The sequence below is a fragment of the Rhinatrema bivittatum genome, chromosome 2 (genome assembly GCF_901001135.1).
Source record: "Rhinatrema bivittatum chromosome 2, aRhiBiv1.1, whole genome shotgun sequence".
Classification (NCBI taxonomy): domain Eukaryota; kingdom Metazoa; phylum Chordata; class Amphibia; order Gymnophiona; family Rhinatrematidae; genus Rhinatrema; species Rhinatrema bivittatum.
In genome coordinates this window covers 661,583,568-661,609,767 of record NC_042616.1, presented here as the reverse complement: position 1 = coordinate 661,609,767, position 26,200 = coordinate 661,583,568, and the positions used below count along the sequence as shown (strand labels likewise).

At 42.6% G+C, this 26,200-nt stretch overlaps 1 protein-coding gene across 1 annotated transcript in view; it reads right to left on the bottom strand.

Moving 5' to 3' along the window:
• PREX2 (phosphatidylinositol-3,4,5-trisphosphate dependent Rac exchange factor 2) overlaps nucleotides 1-26,200 on the bottom strand; it is a 922,406-nt gene that overhangs the window by 387,098 nt on the left and 509,108 nt on the right. Inside the window, exons 28-29 of the mRNA XM_029591436.1 lie at nucleotides 22,802-22,884; nucleotides 1,269-1,359 (exon numbers count right to left, since the gene is read on the bottom strand). Coding sequence (XP_029447296.1) covers nucleotides 1,269-1,359; nucleotides 22,802-22,884 — 174 coding nt within the window. The remainder of the gene's footprint in view (nucleotides 1-1,268; nucleotides 1,360-22,801; nucleotides 22,885-26,200) is intronic.

Sequence of the window (26,200 nt, the reverse complement as noted above, 5' to 3'; positions counted from 1 at the left end):
AGGTAGGATCTTTTCACAGCAAAAGGCTCCCCCCTAGGATTCCCCAAATTACTAGGCTGTTTGCACAAATGAGGAGACAGTGGCAAGTTCCCTCCCAGGCACTAGACGGATACAAGCATCCCAGCAAAGAGACAATATAAATAGATCAAAAGTATAGTTTCATTTGTGGAAAGTGATTAACATTTTGGAGATACTCAATAAACCTTATCTGAATACCCAGTCTGAGACCCGCCTGTTTGTTCCTGAGGGGAATACTACAGCTATGAGACTCACAGACTCACACACACACACACACACACACACATATCAGGAGAGGTACTGCATCACCTGGGCCACAAAGGATTTTCTTCCCCCCCAGAGAAAGAGTTCACTCCCTGGGAGGTGCAGAGAAAAGGGGAAGAACGGCGAGAGTAGCCCTGAAGAAAAAATATTTTTATAGCCCTAGGGGAAAGAGCAAACCCCCTGACAAACACTTTTCAGAGGAAAGGAAATTCTAAAGAAAGAGGTCTTGATAAGAAGCTCAGAGGGAGCAGATTCAGGAGTAACATCAGAAAAGAAAAAAAAAAAAGAAAGGATGAAAATTGAGAGCTAGCTCTTTGCCAGTTGTCCACTTGTGGTCCTCTGGTTATTTGAAGGGAGCTTCTTGAATTGTAAGTGATTTATGTCTGAAATCTATCAGAAATTATATGAGTTTTCAGTTTTTGAATGTTTAGGTATTACATTTATTATTACATTGATTTAATTTTAGCACTGGGTTGGGTTTGTTTGTGCTGATCTGTATATGATGATCTACTTTTTTTGTGGCTTGCTATGGGGCTTGAAATCAAGAATAACTAAATCAATACAATATTTCTTCACAGGAAGGATCATGAATGCATGGAACAGTCTACCAGTAGAGGTAGAGGAGACAAAAGAGTAACAGAATTCAAGAAGGCATAGGATAAGAAGAAAGGATCTTTACTTTCAAAGGAATGAATGGGAAGATAAATATCAACTGGGACTCGAGAGGAGTACAACAAGAATTAAATTGAGCAGATCAATGAACCTTATAGTCCTTATCTGTTATCACAGTCTGTATTTCTATGTTATGTTTAAAGGAAAACATATGACATACTGTACTAACACAGCCCTCTGTTGCAAGCAAAGTGATTGAAAAATATAGGCAGCTATATAGATCTAAAGCAAAACAAATCCCTTGGAGTGAAGGCCTAAACAAGGAACACAGAACAGTTCCACTTTTTGACTCCATAGCTGACTTCAAATATTACCTTGCAGGCCTCGGCCTGGAGTGAAGTATTTGGTCTGTTCAAAAGCCCTTGCAACAGCTGGTCCTTTTAGCAAATTGGTAATTGAGTCCACCTGTAAGGATCAAAGTTTTATGAATTACATAGGAAGAAAAATCAAAAGACAACAAATCTTTCTAGTCTTTCTCTTAAGGCAGCAGAAAGAAAATATGTTTAAAAATGAGATAATCTGATTTCAGCCTGAATTAATTGCGGCATTTGACTTTGGCTTTTAAGAAAAGATTTAGATTTGTGTACACAACATTAGCGTTAAGTTATGAAACACAATAGCCTCAGGGAAGGAAAAAACAGACAATATAGCAATTGTTATACGTTAGCCATGAAAAACTTGTCATGATGAAATAATTTGCTAAGTGGTGCATTTGCTTTAGAGAAAACATTTCTGAATAAATCCTAGTACAGAATAAGTGCAATTTTCAGAGTCGTTTTCATAGGTTACACTGTGCCTTGCCTGCAGAAATGGTAAGTCATGAAATCGCCTGCTTGATAGGCTTGGAAAACCTCCACACATATATCCTGGATGCATGCAAATTCACCCAGATTGAGCGGAGCCTTTCCCAGAGATGGGGCTGGGGAGGAATTTGCACCTACGGTACGCTTTCGGATTTTGAAAAGTATGCACAAAATTTCAGCGGGTGTAATTGAGTAGGGTTATTATTGGGGCAGGGGAGGAATGGGTAGTTTTCAAAGCAAGCATAAGCAGCTAAGGGGATCATTTATCAAAATGCGATAAGGCGTTTTCACATGCGTTAAGGGCTTATCGCATCGAATCGCACCATATCGTATGGTGTGATGCAAATTCCAAAAATAGGAGGAGTTAGGGGTGGGCTATCACACAGCCATAATGCCAATTTTAACAACACCTCTTTGGATTGTGTTAGCTGCTGTGACCATGTGGTAAGGTTTAATTGCCATGTCTCCTGTAAGTCTGATTTCAACTGAATTGTGAGTGAGAGAGAGAGAGAGACTGGCCAAAATATCATGGCCCATAGGTAGGTATTTGTATCCTTATGGTAGGCCCACCTAGTAACTCGAGGTGGGGATTAGGTAAGAGTGTAGGGGGTTAGGGGCCACTTTGACATGCTACGTGACACCTACGAACAGAAAAGTGGTCTCTTGTGAAGATTTGCTGGCCTTCGGAGTGAGGAAACTCACTCCAAGATGAGATTTGGGCAATGTTCTCTCAACCTAGCTTGATGTTACCCAGGTAGAGAGTCCATCAAGCTAGGTTGAGAGAACCGTGCCCAAATTTCATCTTGGAGTGAGTTTCCTCACTCCGAAGGCCAGCAAATCTTCACAAGAGACCACTTTTCTGTTCGTAGGTATCACTTAGAATGGCAAAGTGGCCCCTAACCCCCTACACTCTTACCTAATCCCCACCTCAAGTTACTAGGTGGGCCTACCATAGGGATACAAATTCCGACCTATGGGCCATGATATTATGACCAGTCTCTCTCTCTCTCTCTCTCTCTCTCTCTCTCTCTCTCTCTCTCTCTCTCTCTCTCTCTAAAAATGGTCCCCCAGTGGTTGAATGCAGGAAATACAACAGGTCTGGCACTTATCACAGAATCTGAAATGGTATCGCAATTTGTGCTAACTTAGCTCTTTGCACAGGTAATTAATGCTATATAAGCACACCCCTTTTGCTATCACATGCGTTACTTACCGCATTTTGATAAATCCAGGCCTAAGTTTGCTTTGAAAATTGGTGAAACTTGCGTGCATTTTGTCAACTTTCTTATGCAGCTGTCACAAAATTACAACCCCACTGCTTATCGCAATTATTATTGGAGACCTTTAAAAAGATGCTCTTCCCAGAATAATGTACCTGCAGCAGGACTGCAGTGTAGTACAGAGTTAACATGGAGTTGTAAACCAGAAGATCCTGGATCAAGCACCCCTCTCTGCCATCCAACTTTGCATTTCTAAGAACATGGCTTATGCAGAGATTCCATGGGAATCTCCACTAATATCTGTCTCTAGCTTAGGACCCATAGTGAGGTAGGCGTGGAGCACACAATTTTGCCACAATACCCCTATTGGAGGCTGCTGCATGGTGGGCTCCTTCCTGCTCAAGAGCAGGTTATGCCCAAGTTAAGCATGGCTGATTGCTTTAGAAGTTGAAGAAGGAGAATCTGCTTTTTAGGTTCCCTTTTTCCTCTTCAGATGGGACACTCTGGCTGAGACACCAGGAAGTGAGATAGCATACTGCTGGTCCATACCCTATGGCCGATTTTTGATTGCTGCGGTGATTTTGATTCTGTCTTTGCTGATTCCTTTAGTCTTGCATAGCATAGGTTGCACCCCTGCATTGGGTATTTAAGAACATAAGAAATTGCCATGCTGGATCAGACCAAGGATCCATCAAGCCCAGCATCCTGTTTCCAACAGAGGCAAAACCAGGCCACAAGAACCTTGCAATTACCCAAACACCAAGAAGATCCCATGCCTCTGATGCAATTATTAGCAGTGGCTATTCCCTAAGGGGCGGATTTTAAAAGCCCTGCTCGCGTAAATCCGCCCGGATTTACGTGAGCAGGGCCTTGCACGCCGGCGCGCCTATTTTCCATAGGCCTGCCAGCGGGCGCAGAGCCCCGGGACTTGCGTAAGTCCCGGGGTTTTTCGAGGGGGCGTGTCGGGGGCGTGTCGGGGCGGGGCCGATCGGCGCGGCATTTTGGGGACGGGACGCAGCGTTTCGGGGGCGGGCCCGGGGGCGTGGTTTCGGCCCGGGGTGGTCCGGGGGCATGGCTGTGCCCTCCGGAACCGCCCCCGGGTCGCGTCTCGGCGCGCTAGCGGCCCGCTAGCGCGCGGGGATTTACTTCTCCCTCCGGGAGGTGTAAATCCCCGACAAAGGTAGTGGGGGGTTAGATGGGGCCGGGGGGGGTGGGTTAGATAGAGGAAGGGAGGGGAAGGTGAGGGGAGGGCGAAAGCGAGTTCCCTCCGAGGCCGCTCCGATTTCAGAGCGGCCTTGGAGGGAACGGAGGCAGGCTGCGCGGCTCGGCGCGCGCCGGCTGCACAAAATCGGCAGCCTTGCGCGCGCCGATCCTGGATTTTAGCAGATACGCGCGGCTATGCGCGTATCTACTAAAATCCAGCGTACTTTTGTTTGCGACTGGAGCGCGAACAAAAGTACGTGAACGCGCCGTTTTTAAAAATCTACCCCATAGTAAACTTGATTAATAACAGTTAATGGACTTCTCCTCTAAGAACTTATCCAAACCTTTTTTGAACCCAGCTATACTAATTGTTCTTACCACATCCTCTGGCAACAAATTCCAGAGCTTAATTGTACGATGAGTGAAAAAGAATTTTCTCCGATTAGTTTTAAATGTGCTACTTGCTAACTTCATGGAATGTCCCCTAGTCCTTCGATTATCTGAAAGTGTAAATAACCAATTCACATCTACTCGTTCAAGACCTCTCATGATCTTAAAGACCTCTATCATATCCCCCCTCAGCCATCTCTTATCCAAGCTGAACAGCCCTAACCTCTTCAGCTTTCCTCATAGGGGAGCTGTTCCATCCCCTTTATCATTTTGGTTGCTCTTCTCTGTACCTTCTCCTTCTCAACTATATCTTTTTTTAGATGCGGCGACTAGAACTGTACACAGTATTCAAGGTGTGGTCTCACCATGGAGCGATACAGAGGCATTATGACATTTTCTGTTTTATTAACCATTCCCTTCCTAATAATTCCTAACATTCTGTTTGCTTTTTTGACTGCTGCAGCACACTGAGCCGACGATTTTAAAGTATTATCCACTATGATGCCTAGATCTTTTTTCTGGGTGGTAGTTCCTAATATGGAACCTAACATCGTGTAACTACAGCAAGGGTTATCTTTCCCTATGTGCAACACCTTGCAATTGTCCACATTAAATTTCATCTGCCATTTGGATGTCCAATCTTCCAGTCTTTCAAGGTCCTCCTGTAATGTATCACAAACCGCTTGTGATTTAACTACTCTGAATAATTTTGTATCACCCGCAAATTTGATAACCTCACTCGTTGTATTCCTTTCCACATCATTTATATATATATATATATATATATATTGAAAAGCACCAGTCCAAGTACAGATCTCTGAGGCACTCCGCTGTTTACCCTTTTCCACTGAGAAAATTGACCATTTAATTCTACTCTCTGTTTCCTGTCTTTTAACCAGTTTGTAATCCACGAAAGGACATCACCTCCTATCCCATGACTTTTTAGTTTTCTTAGAAGCCTCTCATGAGGGACTTTGTCAAATGTCTTCTGAAAATCCAAATACACTACATCTATTGGTTCACCTTTATCCACATGTTTATTAACCCCTTCAAAAAAATGGAGCAGATTTGTTAGGCAAGACTTCCCTTGGGTAAATCCATGTTGACTGTGTTCCATTAAACCATGACTTTCTATATGCTCTATGATTTTGATCTTTAGAATAGTTTCCCTTATTTTTCCGGCACTGATGCCAGGCTCACTGGTCTATAGTTACCCGGATCACCCCTGGAGCCCTTTTTAAATATTGGGGTTACATTGGCCACCCTCCAGTCTTCAGGTACAATAGATGATTTTAATGATAGGTTATAAATTTTAACTAACAGATCAGAAATTTCATTTTTGAGTTCCTTTAGTACCCTAGGATGCATACCATCCGGTCCAGGTGATTTGCTACTCTTTAGTTTGTCAATCTGGCCTACTACATCTTCCAGGTTCACAGTGATTTCGTTCAGTTCATCTGACTCATCACCCTTGAAAACCATCTCTGAAACTGGTATCTCACCAACATTCTCATTAGTAAACACGGAAGCAAAGAATTCATTTAGTCTTTCTGCAATGGCCTTATCTTCCCTAAGAGCCCCTTTAACCCCTAGGTCATCTAATGGTCCAACCAACTCCCTCACAGGTTTCTTGCTTCGGATATATTTTAAAAAGTTTTTATTATGAGTTTTTGCTTCTATGGCTAAATTCATTTCAAATTCTTTCTTTGCCTGTCTTATCAATTATTAATCTAGAAGTTTTTATATCCTGCCTAGGCCGTCATGAAGCATTCTGGATGGGTTACGACATTAAAACATACCACAAAATTAAATAAGAATAATAAAAATCATCAAACATAAAACAATTTAAACCCTTCAGGCTTGATTTTCAAAAGCATTTATGTGCTTAAAACTGGGTTTTACATGTCTAAATGCACTTAAACAATATATGCCATTGAAATATCTTATAAAGGTGAATTTTAAAAGCCCAGCACACATCAAGTGGGGGATGCATGAAGAAGTCAGGCTTGCGTGTGCCAAGCAGATTTTAAAAGCCGCCTGGATATGCGCTTAATTTCCGCAGTGCTCACATCTTGGAAGATTTAAAAAAGGGGTGAGGCATGGGCAATTTTTAAAGAAGGGTTAAGGCTTCAAAGAGAGAAAAATACATTTTCTTGAGCTCACATCTAGCATTTGGATGGTGACCACTCTGTATTTTAGGACTTTTGGGTACTATTTTGGTGAAGTTCTTCTTTCTAGAGGAGTGAGGAAAGGAGAAGAGTTTGTTTTCCCTGCTGTGTGATTTTTGGGACTTTCAGCCTAAAAGATCCAGTCCAACATCTGAGAGGAGAATTGGGGGTTTCAAGTTATTTACTCTTTCGGATAATAGAAAGTGCAGGGGGCACTCCATGAGGTTAGCATGTGGCACATTTAAAACTAATCGTAGAAAGTTCTTTTTCACTCAATGCACAATTAAACTCTGGAATTTGTTGCCAGAGGATGTAGTTAGTGCAGCTAGTGTAGCTGTATTTAAAAAAGGATTGGATAAGTTCTTGGAGGAGAAGGCCATTATCTGCTATTAATTAAGTTGACTTAGAAAATAGCCACTGCTATTACTAGCAACAGTAGCATGGAATAGACTTAGTTTTTGGGTACTTGCCATGTTCTTATGGCCTGGATTGGCCACTGTTGGAAACAGGATGCTGGGCTTGATGGACCCTTGGTCTGACCCAATATGGCATGTTCTTATGTTCTTATTTCACCTGCCTGTGCTGGCCCAATGTTGACCTCCATCTAATCCTTACTGATGTCATCCAGGGAAGCCATTTAGGTGATCAAAGGGACAAATCTAAGGGGGTTGGAAGTGACCAAGGAAACTGGGGGTTTGGAGCTTTGGTAGTTATTCAAGGATGATGGGTGCACTTGGGTTGTCTGAGAATATTTTAATGTGAGTTTTTGTTTAATTGTTTTAATTATGTGAATTATATGATTGGTTGAAATGTGGCTTATCTTTTCCTAGTAAGGGTGGGGTGGGTTGAGTCATGATTCCAGATTGCTAATTTATTATTGTATTCACTGATGTATTTATGTTTTATGAATGCAATATTGATGTTTTATTCTATTTTACTAATGTATGGTATTACAATATTATATATTTGATTATTTGATTATATTTTTTGATATAAAACCAATTTGGGATAAACTTTTGTTTGAGGAAGGTGGGAAATAAATGCAATATAACATAACATTTCATAACATAACATAAATAATTGAATATATAGAAATATTCAGTCCACTGTATTTTTTTCTATTGCAGGAAAAAACATTCTTGTTGGCTAATGTTGAAGAAAAGAGCTTATCTTAAGTATCTGTAGAACTTTGTATACACTGACAATGCTACACACATAGGGGTAGATTTTAAAAGAAGCGCGATCAGCCTACTTTTGCTTGCGCATCAGACTCAAGCAAAAGTACGCTGGATTTTAGTAGATACGCGCGGAGCCGAGCGTATCCACTAAAATCCTGGATCGGCGCGCGCAAGGCTATCGATTTTGTATAGCCTGCGCGCGCCGAGCCGCGCTGCCTCCCCCCGTTCCCTCCAAGGCCGCTCCGAAATCGGAGCGGCCTCGGAGGGAACTTTCCTTTGCCCTCCCCTCACCTTACCCTCCCTTCCCCTACCTATCCCACCCACCCGGCCCTGTCTACACCCCCCCCCTTACCTTTGTCGGGGGATTTACGCCTCCCGGAGGGAGACGTAAATCCCCGCGCGCCAGCGGGCCTGCTGTGCGCCGGGCCGCGACCTGGGGGCGGGTACGGAGGGCGCGGCCACGCCCCCGGACCGCCCCGGGCCGTAGCCACGCCCCGTACCCGCCCCCAAAACGCTGCCGACACGCCCCCGAAACGCCGCGACGACCGGGCCCGCCCCCGACACGCCCCCGACACGCCCCCCTCCGAAAACCCCGGGACATACGCGAGTCCCGGGGTCTGCGCGCGCCGGTAGGCCTATGTAAAATAGGCTTACCAGCGCACAGGGCCCTGCTCGCGTAAATCCGGGCGGATTTACGCGAGCAGGGCTCTTAAAATCCGCCCCATAATACATATTGAATGTAATTTTCAAACAACTCTGCACAACCTTGAGGGTCACGTGATGCACTGCTAGAGAGCAGATACAGCTGAACTGAGCTCCCCTCTCCGCTTTCAATTATCCTGTATTTTTCTCTGATCTGGCTAAATGTGATGACTGCAATAATGAAGGACACAACAAAAAGATCTCTACCAGCTTATTGGGCGGATAAAAAGCCCCTACCACCAAGGAATACTAAAGAACTGACCATGGACATTTCTGTCTCGGGTGATGACTTGATCTCAGATGAGAGGTGTGGCTGATTCCAGCCACACCACGCGACATAACGACCAACTACATGATATGTTTGAGAAATTCTCTGATAAGATTACCTCCGATATTAATGCAAAGTAAGCAGTGGTGGTAGAAAAAGTGGTGCAATTGGTATCCTCTGCACAAGATAACAGTGCACATATCACAGAAACAGAGGCCCAGGTGGAAAAGCTAGAACTATCTCTAACAGAAGCCTGTAAGAAAGTAGATGTTCTTAAACACAAACTGTTCACTAGGGATGTGCTCATTTTCAACAAATGTGCAATCCGCAATGAATAGGTCCCTGTTCGTTTGATTTGTTGGTTTGCGAAACGCATGGCAATCCCCCACGAATGAAGCATATCATATTAGTTTCATTCTTTTGGTTCGCAATGCTTTCTTAGTGTCCGTTTGAAATAGGAAAAGGCCATGTGGGAGTATCCATAGCAACAACCAGCCCTTTCCTGTGAGTCAGAAGTGACCTCACAGCCCTGTCATAGATTGTGCGTGGGGAAAGGCGCTAGGTACCTGGAACTCATGGATGGAAGAGTGCTCTGCCGGACAGCTCCATGTCCTGTGTGGTGGGGCGGGGAGAAAGGTGGTGCCTGCCTGCCGATTTCCCCACCCTGGGGACGTTGATCCATCTGGGGCCCCGGGCGACCCGCCCGCCCTCTTCTCCCTTTCGGGGAAGCCGGCGTTCCCTTGGATCCCGGCTACCCGGCGGGATGAGAAAAGGAGGAGGCGGGCCTGCCGGTTGAACGCGCTGCGCATTCAGAGGCGCGCGGTGGTCGCCGGCAAGGGTTTGTCCTAGTCCCGTGGAAATGCAAGGACAGCGGACTCCCTTTCTCCTTCCCAGTGCTTGCGACGGGTGGCGTTGAGGCAAGGTCTTGTGGTGTTCTTCCCACTATCATGGTACCTCAGTGTGTTGGTGCTAGTCTTGCTGCTGCTTTGTCCCTTTATCAGTGCCTTGTGGTTTTTTTCTGGCACTCTTTCTGCTTGCTATGTTTCCCTTTCATTGTGCAGTAGGATGTTGATGCCACTTGTCTTGCTACTTTGCCTGTCGTGCTGCCTTCGAGGGTTCATGCAACTGTTATTGGTGCTCTCTTTTGAAGCTGTGGTGTGTTTTTTGCACTCTCGCTGCTGCTTTGCACCTCTGTTAAAGCACTCTTGCCCACTCCTGGTACCTCTTTGCCCCTTTATTATGCCTTAGGCTATTCATGCCACTTTGGTGCCACCTTGCCATAGTCTAAGTACCTTGGAGCTCTTTTCTTGTTCTGATGATTGCTCCCCAGAAGTTTCATCAGAATTGATAAGAAAACACCAATTCTACAGCCAGAAATAGGCTGCAAATATGTCCCCCATTGACTTTAATGGCAAGCAAAAAACGAATGAAACTAATGAACAAATTGTTTTTTTCCCCCTATGAAACTAATGAAATGAATTTGGGTCCCAGCAAAATGAAAAAATAAACTAATTTTTTCCTTCTACATATCCCTACTGTTCACTATAGAAGAAAAACTCAATGACTTAGAAAATTGTGGCCGGAGGAAAAATATTAGAAAAGTTGGACTTCCTGAACAATCGGAGGGTCCAGATGTGGTAACTTTTTTTCCACGTGGATTCTGAAACTTTTGGGCCTAGTCAGCAAAAATGGCCACATCAAAGTGGAACACGCACATCAGGCCCTGGTGCCCTCCTCTTGCACAGGGGGGAAGACCTCATGCCATAATCCTCCAATTTCATTATTATATGGACAAAGTTAAAGTCCCTTGACAAAGCCCAGGCATTGAAATCAATCACATCAAAATCACAAGATTTTCTTTTTCTTAGACTTTTCCCAGCAAGTGCAAAAAAAGTGTGTGGGCTTTATGGAAGAGAAGCGTCTGCTACACCAGCGAGGCCTACAATATGCATTGTTATATCCTGGCAGACTGCATGTTACAGTAAATAATTGCTCTCATATCTTTGAATCGGCTACAGCAACACAATGATTTTTACAAACTCTTGGTGGCTCTTCCCCTAGATAGCACGTGGAACAAACTAGCAAGCAGCCAGAATCGTGAGTGAAAGCAGCTGGTCAAATTACTGACCTAGCTTTGGACTGTGACCCTGCTTGATGAGGCAAGGGGAAGCTCTCAGTGAGTAAGTGACCCTTTTTTTTAAATTTCTTTGGATTTTTGAGGTATGGGGTAGTTTATTAGGATATGCAAAATTATTGAAGTTTTGTGCGGAGGGCCTAAATAATGTTTCAAAGAACTTAACCCAGCCAGTCCATGCTGATATGTTAGCAAGGGAGGGAAGGCACAGTAACTCTTTTGGTACTCCTGGATTTGCTGAGCCTTCATTTGTGGACACAACAACAGCACGAACACTTCCTGATGTTGTTAAGACTTTTGAGATGGACTGGGTTCAGTGGCATGCAGCTCGTATGGGCTTTTTCTCCAAATACTCAATTAATTCTGATTCTGTTCATTGCATAAACCACCACATGGCAGAGTGTCTTTTCCATGATCCAACTTGGAGCGGAGACTGGCAATAAAAATTATCTGTTTCCAGAATGGCCTCCGGAGACATACAGAATTCAAGTGGCTGCAACAAAAGATGCATATGCTCGATGTCTTTTTCTTTTTTGGACTTTTTGTTTGGGTAGGAAAGGGGTGGGGGAGGGGGGAGGAGTGTGGGAGATGGGATGGTGAGCAATTTCTATTTCAGAGGGACTTTAGTAGGAGTATACTTCTTTTAGTTGTTCAGGGGGTTAGACGTTGGATTTTCTGTTGGGTTGCTCAGGTTGGTAGCAGGAACCCCTGGACTCAGTTTTGGTCTTCATGGTGGTTTCCTGCTTTCAGAATACAAATTTTGCAATTTTGGTACTTCTATCTGTTGTTTCAATAAGGGGAGATTTAAGTAAGGTAAAACACTATGATAATCTGAGTGGGGTGAAGAAGGTGTTACGGGAAGAGCTCTGGGATTTAAGTGGGATTTTCAAATGATAAGGGGAAAATGCAGTAGTATTATGGGGTGGGGGGGAATGTTGAGCTTTGTTCAAGTTGTTAATCAAGCAAAGTTAAAAAAAACAAAAAAAGTGCAAGGTACGACAATAAGACAGATGTTCAGATAATATTGGATCGAAATAGATCATTGAAATAAAGTGTTATGTTATGTTATGTTAAATTTCACAACACTCTGTTATATATTTCCTTAATATGTTGTATTTGATAGATGCCTCATGACTTAAGGATAATCTCTTTGAATGTGAGGGGAATTTCTTCTCCGATAAAAAGATCTAGAATTTTACAGATCCTTAAAAACCAAAATGCAGCACTAGCTTTCTTTCAGGAGACACACCTGGTCACCAAAGAACATGAGAAACTTAAGAGATCATGGGTGGGACAGATTTTTGCCTCCTCTTACTCCTCTCATAGAGGGGTCTGTATTTTGATCCACAAAAACATCTCATTACAGATACATCCAGCTGTGATCCTGAAGGTCGTTATGTTACTTTAGAGGGGAGTTTATATGATCACTTTATGCAATTGTTTCAATTGGTTGATATATGGAGGGAACTATACCACCAGCCAGGATTATACTTTATACTCCCCCAGACACCAGACTTACAGTCGTATAGATTATTCTCTATGTAATGAGCTGTTTGCAGCATCTGCCATAAATGTAGAAATTTTATCCTGCACTATATCACATCATCATGCAGTAGCGGTAGAGTTTGATATACTTCATTATCCTGGGCAGTTTAAACCGTGGAGGCTTAACATGGTAGCTTAACATGTCCCTGTTAGTGGAAAAAATTTTCATGCAAAAAATAAAGATAGCAATTCAGGATTACGAGAGTATTATCCAAGCTGATGCTTGTACCGCCACTTTGAGTTGGAAGGCTATCAAGGCAATAGTGAGGGGGGTAATTATTTCTTAATCATCAGCGCAAACAAAAAAATACAAGATTGGAAAATCAAATCAAACTGTTAGAACAGAGGCATAAATCTGGGGGATCCCCTATAACTCTGAAAGAATTTACCCTGGTGAGGGACGCTCTGAAACAACTAGAGATGGTTAAAATAGAAAAAACATTGAGTTATTCTAAACAACGATGCAATGAGTATGGGGGAAAAGCAGGATTACTCTTGGCTAAACTGATCCAAGCGTGGTCTTAGTCACAATTGTTTTATGGGATTCGGGATTTGAATGGTGATATCAAGTATTTACCTGAAGACATCAATAAGCAATTTGCCTCACATTTTGCCTCCTTCTATAAGGCTCAGCCCACCCCAGCACAGGAGGCAATAACAACTTTTTTAGAGCTTTAGAACATAAGAACATGCCATACTAGGTCAGACCAAGGGTCCATCAAGCCCAGCGTCCTGTTTCCAACAGAGGCCAAACCAGGCCACAAGAACCTGGCAGTTACCCAAACACTAAGAATATCCCATGCTACTGATGCAATTAATAGCAGTGTCTATTCTCTAAGTAAACTTGATTAATAGCCATTAATGGACTTCTCCTCCAAGAACTTATCCAAACCTTTTTTGAACCCAGCTACACTAACTGCACTAACCACATCCTCTGGCAACAAATTCCAGAGCTTTATTGTGCGGTGAGTGAAAAAGAATTTTTTTTCCGATTAGTCTTAAATGTGCTACTTGCTAACTTCATGGAATGCCCCCCACCATCTCATCAAGCTCCTCTCAATCAACAAACTCAAATATCAATTTCTCTCCTGATGTCAGGGATCTAGGAGCTTGGCTTGACAAAAACCTAAAAAAGTTTATAAACACTACCACAAAGGATTGCTTTTACAAATTACAAGTACTCAGAAAGCTAAAACCCCTCCTACACTTCAATGATTTCAGGCTAGTACTCCAATCCATCATACTATCCAAGCTAGATTACTGTAACTCCCTTCTACTCGGACTCCCCACAAATACGATCAAACCCTTACAGATGGTACAGAACGCCGCCGCCAGAATCCTCACAAACACCAACAAAAGAGAACATATCACTCCAATCCTCCATAACCTTCACTGGCTTCCCATAAAACATAGGATCCTCTTCAAAGTTCTTACAATCGTTCACAAAGCGACTCACAAACTCGCGCCCATCATGCTAAGCACACAACGTCAACCTCATACATCCTCCAGACCCATCAGAAGCGCCTACAAAGGCACACTGTATGCCCCACCTGCAAAAACATTACTAAGGAAATGAGCACTATCTTCAGCAGGCCCCCACCAATGGAATGCGCTCCCACCAGATCTAAGACTTGAACCTAGTCATCAGGAGTTAAAAAAAAACTAAAAACCTGGCTCTTCCACCAAGCCTTTCCAGACACTTAACTCTGCCTAGATGCTCGCATTCTCGCGTAATATATATTCAGTAATCAATCACATCAACCCGTCCCCTTGTTCCCTATTAAGATACTATGCTTTATTGTATATACTGTGCTTATACATACCCTATCATATTTAATATATACTTTATTGTATATACTGTGCTTTATTGTTTTATTTTATTTTTCAATACTATGATACATTGTTTTATTTGTTACTATAATATGATATTGAGTTCAAAAGTTTTTCTTGTAACTATTCTATGCCATGTTCAATTTGTACTTTGTTTTATAGTTATATGTAAAGCCCCTCCCTTTTGGGCATCTCACTGTTTTATGTAAACCGGAGTGATTTGTATCTGATATAAGAACCTCGGTATATAAAAATTAAAAATAAATAAATAAAATAAATAATCCTTCTATTATTTGAAAGTGTAAATGAAAAATTCACATCTACTCGTTCAAGACGTCTCATGATCTTAAAGACCTCTATCATGTCCTCCCTCAGCCGTCTCTTCTCCAAGCTGAACAGCCCTAACCTCTTCAGCCTTTCCTCATAGGAGAGATGTTCCATCCCGTTTACCATTTTGGTTGCCCTTCTCTGTACCTTCTCCATCGCAATTATATCTTTTTTTAGATGTGCCGACCAGAATTGTACACAGTATTCAAGGTGCGGGCTCACCATGGAGCGATATAGAGGCATTATGACATTTTCCATTTTATTAACCATTCCTGGAAGATGCTCTGTGCCTGGTATCCCCAATAACTGCAGATGAGATATTAGTGACAATAAAAAAAAATGGCAGGAGGAAAAAGCCCAGGTCCAGATGGCTTTCGCATTGAGTTTTTCAGAGCATTTGCAGACCAGGTAGTGCCACATTTACAAATGATGTTTAATTATCTATGCACTTCTGGGGCAGACATGGGCACTCTAACTGAAGAGCTGATAGTTCTGCTATATAAAAAACCAAAAGATCCCTTAGATTGTTCTTTGTACAGGCCGATCTCGTTGATTAATATTGCAACTCAGGTTAGAAGATATTATACCTGACTTGATCCACCCAGATCAAACGGGATTCATCAAGGGGCACATCTCTACTAATAACACGAGGCGTTTATCAATATTCTGAACATAGCTAGTAAAAAAAAGACCAGAATAGCAATAGTATCAATGGATGAGGATAAAGCTTTCAACTGCGTCTCCTGGCCCTTCATATTTAGTGCTCAACCATTTACATTTTCATGAACTTTTCATATCCTGGGTTAGGGCGTTATATACAGGACTAAGGCATGGGTGATATCCAGAGGAATGGTCTCTGATTTTTTTTGGGATCCAGAGGGGCATGAGTCAAGGGTGCCCCCTCTCACCCATACTTTTTGATTTAGTGATAGAACCTATGGCGCAGGCAGTTCAAGTATCCCAGCAAATCCATGGTTTTTCACTGGGGGGGGGAGGGAAGAAATCTCATAAAATATCTCTATTTTTTTGACAGATGCTGCGTCAGTTTCTAGATTTATTTATTTATTTATTTATTTATTTTGAATTCTTATAAACCGACATTGCTGTATGATATACAGATCACACCGGTTTACAGTACAACAGAACAGTCGCGGGTGGGCGTTACATTAAAACATTAAGTTTAAGCGAAATACGAACATAAGAACATTCAAAGGAAACAATTGGGAGAGCCATTAAACATTAGAGCATTAAACATTAGGGTATTAAACAATGGAACATTAAAACTTTAGGGGTAGATTTTTAAAAACTGCGCGATCGCGTACTTTTGTTTGCGCAGCAGGCGCAAACAAAAGTACGCTGGATTTTATAAGATACGCGCATAGCCGCACGTATCCTCTAAAATCCTGGATCGGCACGCGCAAGGCTGCCGATTTTGGGCAGCCGGCGCGTGCCGAGCCGCGCAGCCTGCCTCCGTTCCCTCCGAGGCCGCTCCGAAATCAGAGCGGCCTCGGAGGGAACTCTCTTTCGCCCTCCCCTCACCTTCCCCTCCCTTCCTCTACCTAACCCACCCCCCCCCGGCCCTATCTAAACCCCCCCCCCTACCTTTATCCATGGATTTACGCCTCCTGGAGGGAGACGTAAATCCACGCATGCCAGCGGGCATAGGTCTCGGCGCGCCACGCATGCCAGCGGGCTGCTGGCGCGCCGAGACCCGACCCGGGGGCGGCTCCGGAGGGTGCGGCCACGCCCCCGGAATGCCCCGGCCCGAAACCACGCCCCCAGGCCCCCCCCCAAAATGCCGCATTCCGCCCCCCAAAATGCCGCGTCGTTCGGCCCCGCCCCCCACACGCCCCGACACGCCCCGCGTGTCCCGGGGTTCTGCACGTGCCGGCGGCCTATGGAAAATAGGCGCGCTGGCGCGCAAGGCCCTGCTCGCATAAATCCGGGCGGATTTACGCGAGCAGGGCTTTTAAAATCCGCCCGTTTGAGCATTAATTATTAAATCATTAGCATTAATCATATATCATTAGCTTCTAGATTTATATGGTTCCCTGTCAGGATGCACTATTATTCTAAATCCAAGATAATGTTCATTGCAATGGAGAACCAAAAGGTGCAGGGTATCAATCTTTTGCAGAGAGCCCACAATGGGATCCAATACATGGGTATCTGGATTTCAAAAAAATGTTTCCAGTCTGTATAAGAATAATTTTGCCCCAAGATTTGCTATGATTCGTAAAGATCTGGAAGCAGCTACCGATTTCTTTACTGGGCAGGGTAAATATAGTAAAAATGGTAATCTTTCCTCATTTATTTTATTTATTTATGCACCTGTCCTGCAGCATTCCTCTCTCAGTGTTCAGAACTTTTAAAAGTGCCCTTTTGAGTTTTCTCTGGCAGGGTAAACCACCTTGGTTAGAGTACTCTGAATTGATTAAACAATAGGAATCTGGGAGGTCTGGCTTTCCCGGAGTTTAAGTGGTATTATTGGGCTTGCCATCTTGTCTGCTTATGGGAATGGGGAGGAGTTAACCCTTTGCCAACCTGGTTAGATATAGAGAGATAGGCTGCCAGAGGGTGAAGTTTGGTGTCTCTTCTTTATATGCCTTCTACCTCGAATACCCTCAGTTCTGCTATGCGGAATAATAACATTGTGGCACTTACTTTAAGGGTTTGGAGGTTAGTCCAACGCCTTATAAAATTGCCTGCGGGCTCTCATTCATATATGATACCCCCTATGGGATAACCCGCAGCTTTCACAATGTACATTCTCTCCTGATATGATTGTATGGGGTACGAGGGGTTTAAAATATTTGGGTCAATTGGTGGAGGATGGAGAGCTAAAATCTTTTACAGACTTGGTGGAAGAATTTCAAATACAGCCCTCAACCAGGTACTTATATATGCAACTATGTAAAGACATTGTTAAGAAACTGGTTGTCAGAGTAATTCAGGAGGAGTGTAATGAGGTGGAAGGTTGGTGTGTTGTAAACTACAGGTGAGGCATTTAATGTCTGAACTTTATTTTTCAATATGGGCTGGGTCTGGAGAGCATGAGATATGGAATGGTTTGAGATCTGAACTTAGAATGCTGAACTGGGAATGGCCTGGGAGAGTAAAGATTGGAAATTAACTTGGAAAAGATCTCGAAAGATAACCATATGTGGGAAAGGACAAGAACTATAATTCAAACTATTACATTGGTTATAGTACATTCCTATGCGTTTAGCCCAGTTCGATGCAGCGGGAAAGGAGTGTTGGAGAGGTTGTGGCTGTGATAGAATATGTGGTGGGAATGCAGCCATTTTCAGCCTTTCAGTGCAGCCATTTTCAGCCTTTCAGTGCAGCCATTTTCAATCTTTCTGGGCAGAGATTCAGTCCCATATTAAATGCATTTGTAACCAGCAATTGGTCTTGACTCCCGCCCTGGGGTTAATAAGATAGTGGCCAAACAGATCAGATATGCGTGGATGGCATTAGCTGGCAGGCCACCTATTACATGCAGCTCGCCTCACTATAGCCCACTTTTGGAAATGATCACGTATGTTAAAGGGTTGGAAGACAAAGGTAGCAGAGATAGCAGACCTGGATAAATTGACCAGTATGTTAAATGATAAAATGGATCATTATGATACAGTCTGGAAACTAGGGATGTGAATCGTTTTTCAACGATTAAAATTATCATCCGATAATGTTAATATCGTCTTAAATCGTTATAGAACACGATACAATAGAAATTCTAACGATTTATCGTTAAAAATCGTTAAATCGTGTTAGTGCGCACTAAATCGAGTTAGTGCGCACTAACTCCCCGTTAGTGCGCACTAACTCGATTTAGTGCGCACTAACTGAAAATGATACAAATAAACACTTTCCAGGTCACTGAAGGTCAGTTAGGAATGAATATGTGTTCCTATTGGCTGGCTGCCCTCTTATCTATTGATGTTACCAAGGTTACCACTGAGGTGATGGTTGGGGGGATGGGAAATGGAACTGGAAACTAACGAACACCAACAGAAAATGAAACAAAGTGTTCACACTTCCCAGGTCAGTAAAGGTCACTTAGGAATGAATATGTATGTATGTAATTGTATTCCTATTGGCTGGCTGTGCTCTTATCTATTGATGTTACCAAGGCTAACACTGAGGTAATGGTTGGGGGGATGTGAAATGGAAACAGTTGGAAGCTTGACAAAAAAAGTAATGTAATGATCAGCACTCACGTGACTAGAACTTGTTTGTTTATTATTTTTGTTAGCAGGCACCTGAAATGCTAGTGCATGTTGAATTTGCCAATCACTGTGCATTTTAGAAAGGTGGTCCTGGCTGGAACTGTACACAGTTCAAATATATGTAATTGATTGTTGGTAAGTGTATTTTTTAAGTAGCCACACTGGCACAAGTATGTTTACTTTTCCTCCTACTTAACTCACTAGCTCAGCTTTGTAAGAAGGGCTTCTCTGCTTGTGTGTTGTTTTTGTTTGGTGTGAGGAGAGCAGAAACATCAGATCTTTATTCAATCTACTACAGTCATCTCTTACAGTGCCCTATCCCTATTAATACCAGGAGTGTTGTGATCTTCCTGTACACAGTGCCCTAACCCTGATACCAGTCTGAGACAGCTCCCTCCCTGCATTACTAGTGAGAGGCTGGCTTCACAGACAGGGGGGAGCTGCCTGACCCTCACTCCTGACTTCCCCCATGTCCCAGCTAGTGAATGGTGTGTGGGTGAGGGGGGGGGGGGAGGATGGTGAAGTCTGAGACAGCTCCCTCCCTGCATTACTAGTGAGAGGCTGGCTTCACAGACAGGGGGGAGCTGCCTGACCCTCACTCCTGACTTCCCCCATGTCCCAGCTAGTGAATGGTGTGTGGGTGAGGGGGGGGGGGGAGGATGGTGAAGTCTGAGACAGCTCCCTCCCTGCATTACTAGTGAGAGGCTGGCTTCACAGACAGGGGGGAGCTGCCTGACCCTCACTCCTGACTTCCCCCATGTCCCAGCTAGTGAATGGTGTGTGGGTGAGGGGGGGGGGAGGATGGTGAAGTCTGAGACAGCTCCCTCCCTGCATTACTAGTGAGAGGCTGGCTTCACAGACAGGGGGGAGCTGCCTGACCCTCACTCCTGACTTCCCCCATGTCCCAGCTAGTGAATGGTGTGTGGGTGAGGGGGGGGGGGAGGAGGATGGTGAAGTCTGAGACAGCTCCCTCCCTGCATTACTAGTGAGAGGCTGGCTTCACAGACAGGGGGGAGCTGCCTGACCCTCACTCCTGACTTCCCCCATGTCCCAGCTAGTGAATGGTGTGTGGGTGAGGGGGAGGGGGAGGAGGATGGTGAAGTCTGAGACAGCTCCCTCCCTGCATTACTAGTGAGAGGCTGGCTTCACAGACAGGGGGGAGCTGCCTGACCCTCACTCCTGACTTCCCCCATGTCCCAGCTAGTGAATGGTGTGTGGGTGAGGGGGGGGGGGGAGGATGGTGAAGTCTGAGACAGCTCCCTCCCTGCATTACTAGTGAGAGGCTGGCTTCACAGACAGGGGGGAGCTGCCTGACCCTCACTCCTGACTTTCCCCATGTCCCAGCTAGTGAATGGTGTGTGGGTGAGGGGGGGGGGGAGGAGGATGGTGAAGTCTGAGACAGCTCCCTCCCTGCATTACTAGTGAGAGGCTGGCTTCACAGACAGGGGGGGAGCTGCCTGACCCTCACTCCTGACTTCCCCCATGTCCCAGCTAGTGAATGGTGTGTGGGTGAGGGGGGGGGGAGGATGGTGAAGTCTGAGACAGCTCCCTCCCTGCATTACTAGTGAGAGGCTGGCTTCACAGACAGGGGGGAGCTGCCTGACCCTCACTCCTGACTTCCCCCATGTCCCAGCTAGTGAATGGTGTGTGGGTGAGGGGGGGGGGAGGATGGTGAAGTCTGAGACAGCTCCCTCCCTGCATTACTAGTGAGAGGCTGGCTTCACAGACAGGGGGGAGCTGCCTGACCCTCACTCAAGCAGAGAAGCCCTTCTTACAAAGCTGAGCTAGTGAGTTAAGGAGGAGGAAAAGTAAACATACTTGTGCCAGTGTGGCTACTTAAAAAATACACTTACCAAGAATCAATTACATATATTTGAACTGTGTACAGTTCCAGCCAGGACCACCTTTCTAAAATGCACAGTGATTGGCAAATTCAACATGCACGTGTCTGCTAACAAAAATAATAAACAAAGAAGTTCTAGTCACGTGAGTGCTGATCATCACATGTCAAGCTTCCAACTGTTTCCATTTCACATCCCCCCAACCATTACCTCAGTGGTAACCTTGGTAACATCAATAGATAAGAGCACAGCCAGCCAATAGGAATACAAATTCATTCCTAAGTGACCTTTACTGACCTGGGAAGTGTGAACACTTTGTTTCATTTTCTGTTGGTGTTCATGAGTTTCCAGTTCCATTTCCCATCCCCCCAACCATCACCTCAGTGGTAACCTTGGTAACATCAATAGATAAGAGGGCTGCCAGCCAATAGGAACACATATTCATTCCTAACTGACCTTCAGTGACCTGGAAAGTGTCTATTTGTATCATTTTGAGTTAGTGCACACTAACTCGAGTTAGTGCGCACTAACGGGGAGTTAGTGCGCACTAACTCGAGTTAGTGCGCACTAATCGGAAAAAACGATTTTTAACGATTTTTCAACGAAATAATCATGCCAAACACGATTTTCTTCTCCTGCCACACGATTTCTATCGTTAAGACGATATGGAAAACGATTCACATCTCTACTGGAAACCTTATTGGGATTGGTGAACTCAGGTTGTTATAGCTGAGTAAAAAGGGAAAACCCGGGGTTTTTTTGGGGTTTTTTTTTGGGGGGAGGGGGGTTTGTAGCCATGAGGGTGTCTTAATGTAATATTCATACATTCTGGTTTAAATTTGCTGTTCACACTTGCAGATTGTCTTACTGTCTGTATGTAACAATACCTTTTTGTTGTATTAATCCTTTATTGTGTACACTTGTGCAGTTCTAAATAAACATAAAAAAGCAACAACTCTGCACAGCCACAAATACACACGCATATGGCGACACAAAGATATACGACAGTATTTTGTAACCCATGTATATCAATTGTATATGTACTTTACAAAATATGCGAATGCCTATGTACGAATACGTGCAATGTATTGAAAGCAAGAATTTCAATGCATTAGACACACATACTTTTCCTACCAATTTTAAAAATATCTACATACATATTTTATACACGAAAATGAAGTAGGACTTGCTCGCATGAAACCTGTTTCACGCGTGAGGGTTGGTATATATTAAAACATGCATATGTAATCGAAATTACCAGATTTCATCCAGTCCTTCTCCAGGTCATTGAGACCTTCCTGGTTCTTCAGCGTGAACTCCCCCACTTCACCCAGACCTCTCACCCAATAGCGCACAACAAACAAGTCTGATATCATGCATTCAAGATGATCAGCAGGTGTAAAATTATGCAAGTAGGTTGCCAATTGTATGTAGTTAAGTAACAGACACGTGACTGTTGGCCCCACCCGAGAATGAATCTAGACCGCCCATTTTTTTTGTGCATATAAAACCTAAAGTGCCAGTATACTTTGATATGTATAAAATAGTGATTGCGCGAGTACAGGATACTTACGGTTATATGTGCTAATTTTTATGCATGTAACTCTTTGAAAGTTCACCTCATTGCTATTAACCAACATTTGCTATTGTATTACTAGCTCTTAACAGTGAAATTCAGATTTTAATTATTCCAAGAGAAAGCAGAGATTGTGCACTGTGGTGTTTTATTTATTTCATTTATTTTAAAAACTCTTGTATACCGCTGCTCCAAAAAAGGAGATCAAAGCGGTTTACAACTAAACATAGATAATAAAGCAACATAAAAAATAAACAGCTATCACAATATCATCGTTTCATAAACAGATTAGAAATCAAGGGATTTTAAAAAAACAAATAAAATCATGATAAAATAAAAAAACTAAAAACTATAACAAGAACAAAAAAGACTAAATTTACACTCTGGGATATATATTTATGTCTTGAGAGTTTAACCATATTCTCCATACCTGACTAAAAAGATTCTCCAGGCAGTTATGAAGTTTATCTTGTTTATCATGGGAAATGCGTACACTTATGGGAAGTTCATCACCTAGGTATAAATTAATGACAGTTATAAGTAATTTTTTAAGCATTTTGAAAACATAGATACATCTCACAATATTATTCCTGTTCATTTTCTGGTTGTGAACCTTATAAACAACTACTGTGTGACAGGATTAAGGAACCTAGCACAAAATCAAGTTATTCCAAATCATTATTTCTTGCATTTTTTTTCTCTATAGTTCTAATACTTTAGATAATGTTAAGGACAATGAATTTGAAGATACTGTATCAATTAAAGCTAAAAATATAAATTCTGAAGACCACAATAAAAATGTTCTGACTATTGTGCTTCTTCATGACTTGTTACTCAAGTGCCAGTCTCTAGTGACCCATTTGAGAACCAGACACTGATCTTATATTACAAAGGGAATATCTTAAAAGTTTCATAATGACAACATTTTGCATTCCACAATGTTTGGGCAAACATACTGACCATAAAAAGCAAAACTCTTGAGCTGAATAAATGGACAAAAATCCAGAGATATTCAGTCCATTGCATTTTTGGTCTTTTTTTTCTCAAGGTGCAAAAAAGATATTGGATTCTGCCCTATGCATAACGTTTTGCACAACTACAAACTGCACAAAATAGAAGCCAAAATACATATGATGTAAAAGCACTAGACAATTCTAAAATTTGTTAAAAGAAAACCAGTGAAGTAGCTGGGTACAGGTGATAATTCCTACATCAGAGTGGCATATCTTTTAAAATGCAAGCTTTTTGGACAATGAACCATTCTTTAAAAGCGTGTGGTGCGTATGTGTGAAAAGTTAATTTTTTACTTATCAAGATTTTCATTAATTTATCAAAAATTGTGTTTAAAATTTAAAACATATGGGGGGAAGAGATTAAAAAGATAGCCATTGTCCCCTGTTTTGTAGTTTCATTCCCAGGTTTTCACAATAAGGGGTCAATTTTAAGACCTGCGCACATGCGTTCAACGTGCCTATCCCCCGCTTTTTACGCATGTGGCCCTTTTAATATTAGCCCGCAAATTCAAAGCTACAAAAATGTAGCAGAACAAAACATTTTCTGTAAACATTTTCACACAGGCAAAAATGCCATCATCCATTGCCCTTTCTGTAGCACAAAAATTTGCCTCACCTTAGTCCCGACCACGCTCATCTTAAAATATAAACTTAAATAAAGAAAGGATTTTCAATCTAGCCAATCACTTTGGTGGTCTTCTAATATTTTTTTTTTGGCTGGGTAACATGAGTCCCTTTTCCTACTACACAGTAATTAATTCATTCATCAGACTTCTTATCTAGAATCCTTTTTTTCTCCTTCTCCTGTTCAGCTTCCAGCTCAGTCAGAACCAGCCCCTATTGTCTACTGGGCTACAGCACCATGAACCTTCATTCGCAACCACATAAGGGATTCTCCCCTATTTTTTATATGCACTCCAGGCTCACCCCCAGCTCTTGCTTTCTTTTAGGACCAAAAAACAAATAGATTATCTGACTGCACACTGAGACTGAAAGGCCCACCTAGTTTATCCAGTTTACTACCTTGCACTTGATCTCTTGACTTGGCTAATCTAAATCCCAAGTCTGGCCACAAGGTGGCATTGTTGAAGGATGACCAAGCAGCCCCAGCCCCGATTCTCCCAGGGAGCAGAAGCCCAGCCTGAGAATTTAACACAGAACGTCCGCTTGGTGGTGGGTAGCAGTTATTCTCCAGTCAGTGGGAGGGTCCTAGGATACTTTTCTAATGTGTAAAATGGGTAAAATGGAAGCGGAAGACTAAAAGAGTGCAATGGAAATGGGATGCATTGCAAAGTGACGGGACATTGCCCAGAGACTTTTTTTTTTCTAAAAGTTGTCAGCAGTACTATCACACTTTTCTTAATTTATTATTATTACCTCATTTACTCACCTTTCCAAGAAACTCAAGGTGGGGAAACAAGGTATAAACCAAAGTTTATAACAAAAGTAAAATATATCCATAAGACACAAAAGCTAATTTGAACAAAAATTATCAAACATTAAATCAATAAATAGCAGAGAAAGTATAGCCACTTTCACTACTATTAAAATAGTCACTTGAACTGATGTAGAAATGATTCAGTTAAAAGAAAAATCATGTGTAAGAACAGAGAATAACCTGAAAATTTAAATTCAATAAAATGAACATCTGTGATCATTTAAATTCGCTTTGGCTGTGGAATTAATATAATTACATATATTTCAAAAGTAGCTGCCAAAAAAACCCTCCTATTCATATATTTATTTGTTTCAACATGAGATACTACTTATGTGCTCTTAAATGAATGTAGCAAAGGGATATCATGCGTGGAAAAACACTGTGAACAATTTTCTCAGAGAAAATCACACCACATTTTAAATCATAGGCCCACTTTTTAGAAGTTTTATATTACATTTGTGCATATCACTTACAACATATATACAGTTTAAAATTCCAAGCCGTTTATTATCTGTGTGAACCACTTATAATAAATCCATTTAAATGCTAGGATCCTCAGGCTGCTTCATAATCATTCTGAGAGGGCTTGCTACATGCCCTGGGCTAGGGGAGAATTGTGCAACCCTAGCGCTCAAATGAACTGGAAGCCCACAATTGCAAAGGGCGTTCAACACGAGTGTCCATTTTTATCCTGATTCTCCTTGCCAATTTTGCTGAGGTTGCAGAAGACACCCATAGCTAAGCGCTCCTTGCTATTGGTGTCTAAATTGTGAGTCCAGAAGAATTTATTTTTAAAATCAAGCTAATATACTTCATTTTTCAACACCGTATGCAGTAAATTTAAGTGTCACAATGATACTAAGAGGACCGTTTGTTTTAATGTCTCATGAGTCAGACTTGCGGATGCCATTGAATATACCTGGATAAGTATTAAAGGTAGCCAGATAAGCTTATCCAGCTAAGTTTAGACCTATTATAGGCCACATCTAACTTATCTGGATATCTTAAATGGATAAAGCTCAATACTGCTACTTTTCTGGCTCAGTTAACTGGATAGGAGGCACCACCCAGTTACGTCTACTGCCCACCCACTGACTATACGGCTAATTATTTGCCAGATAAGTCACTCATTCAGCTAAGTGGTATAGCCAGATATCCAGCATCAGCCACTTAGCCAGATAAACCTGATTTGCCTGGCTAAGTAGTATTTGAATATTTACCCCTGTATAAATAGGAGTTTTTTTGGAAGCTACTTGGAATTTATGTTTTGATATTGCTAGCCTTTTAAAAATCTTTTTTTCTGTAAATTAATATAATAATACATGCAGTGATGGTGCTGCTTTGCAGTAGTCACACTCTCTTCAGCAACCATGCACAG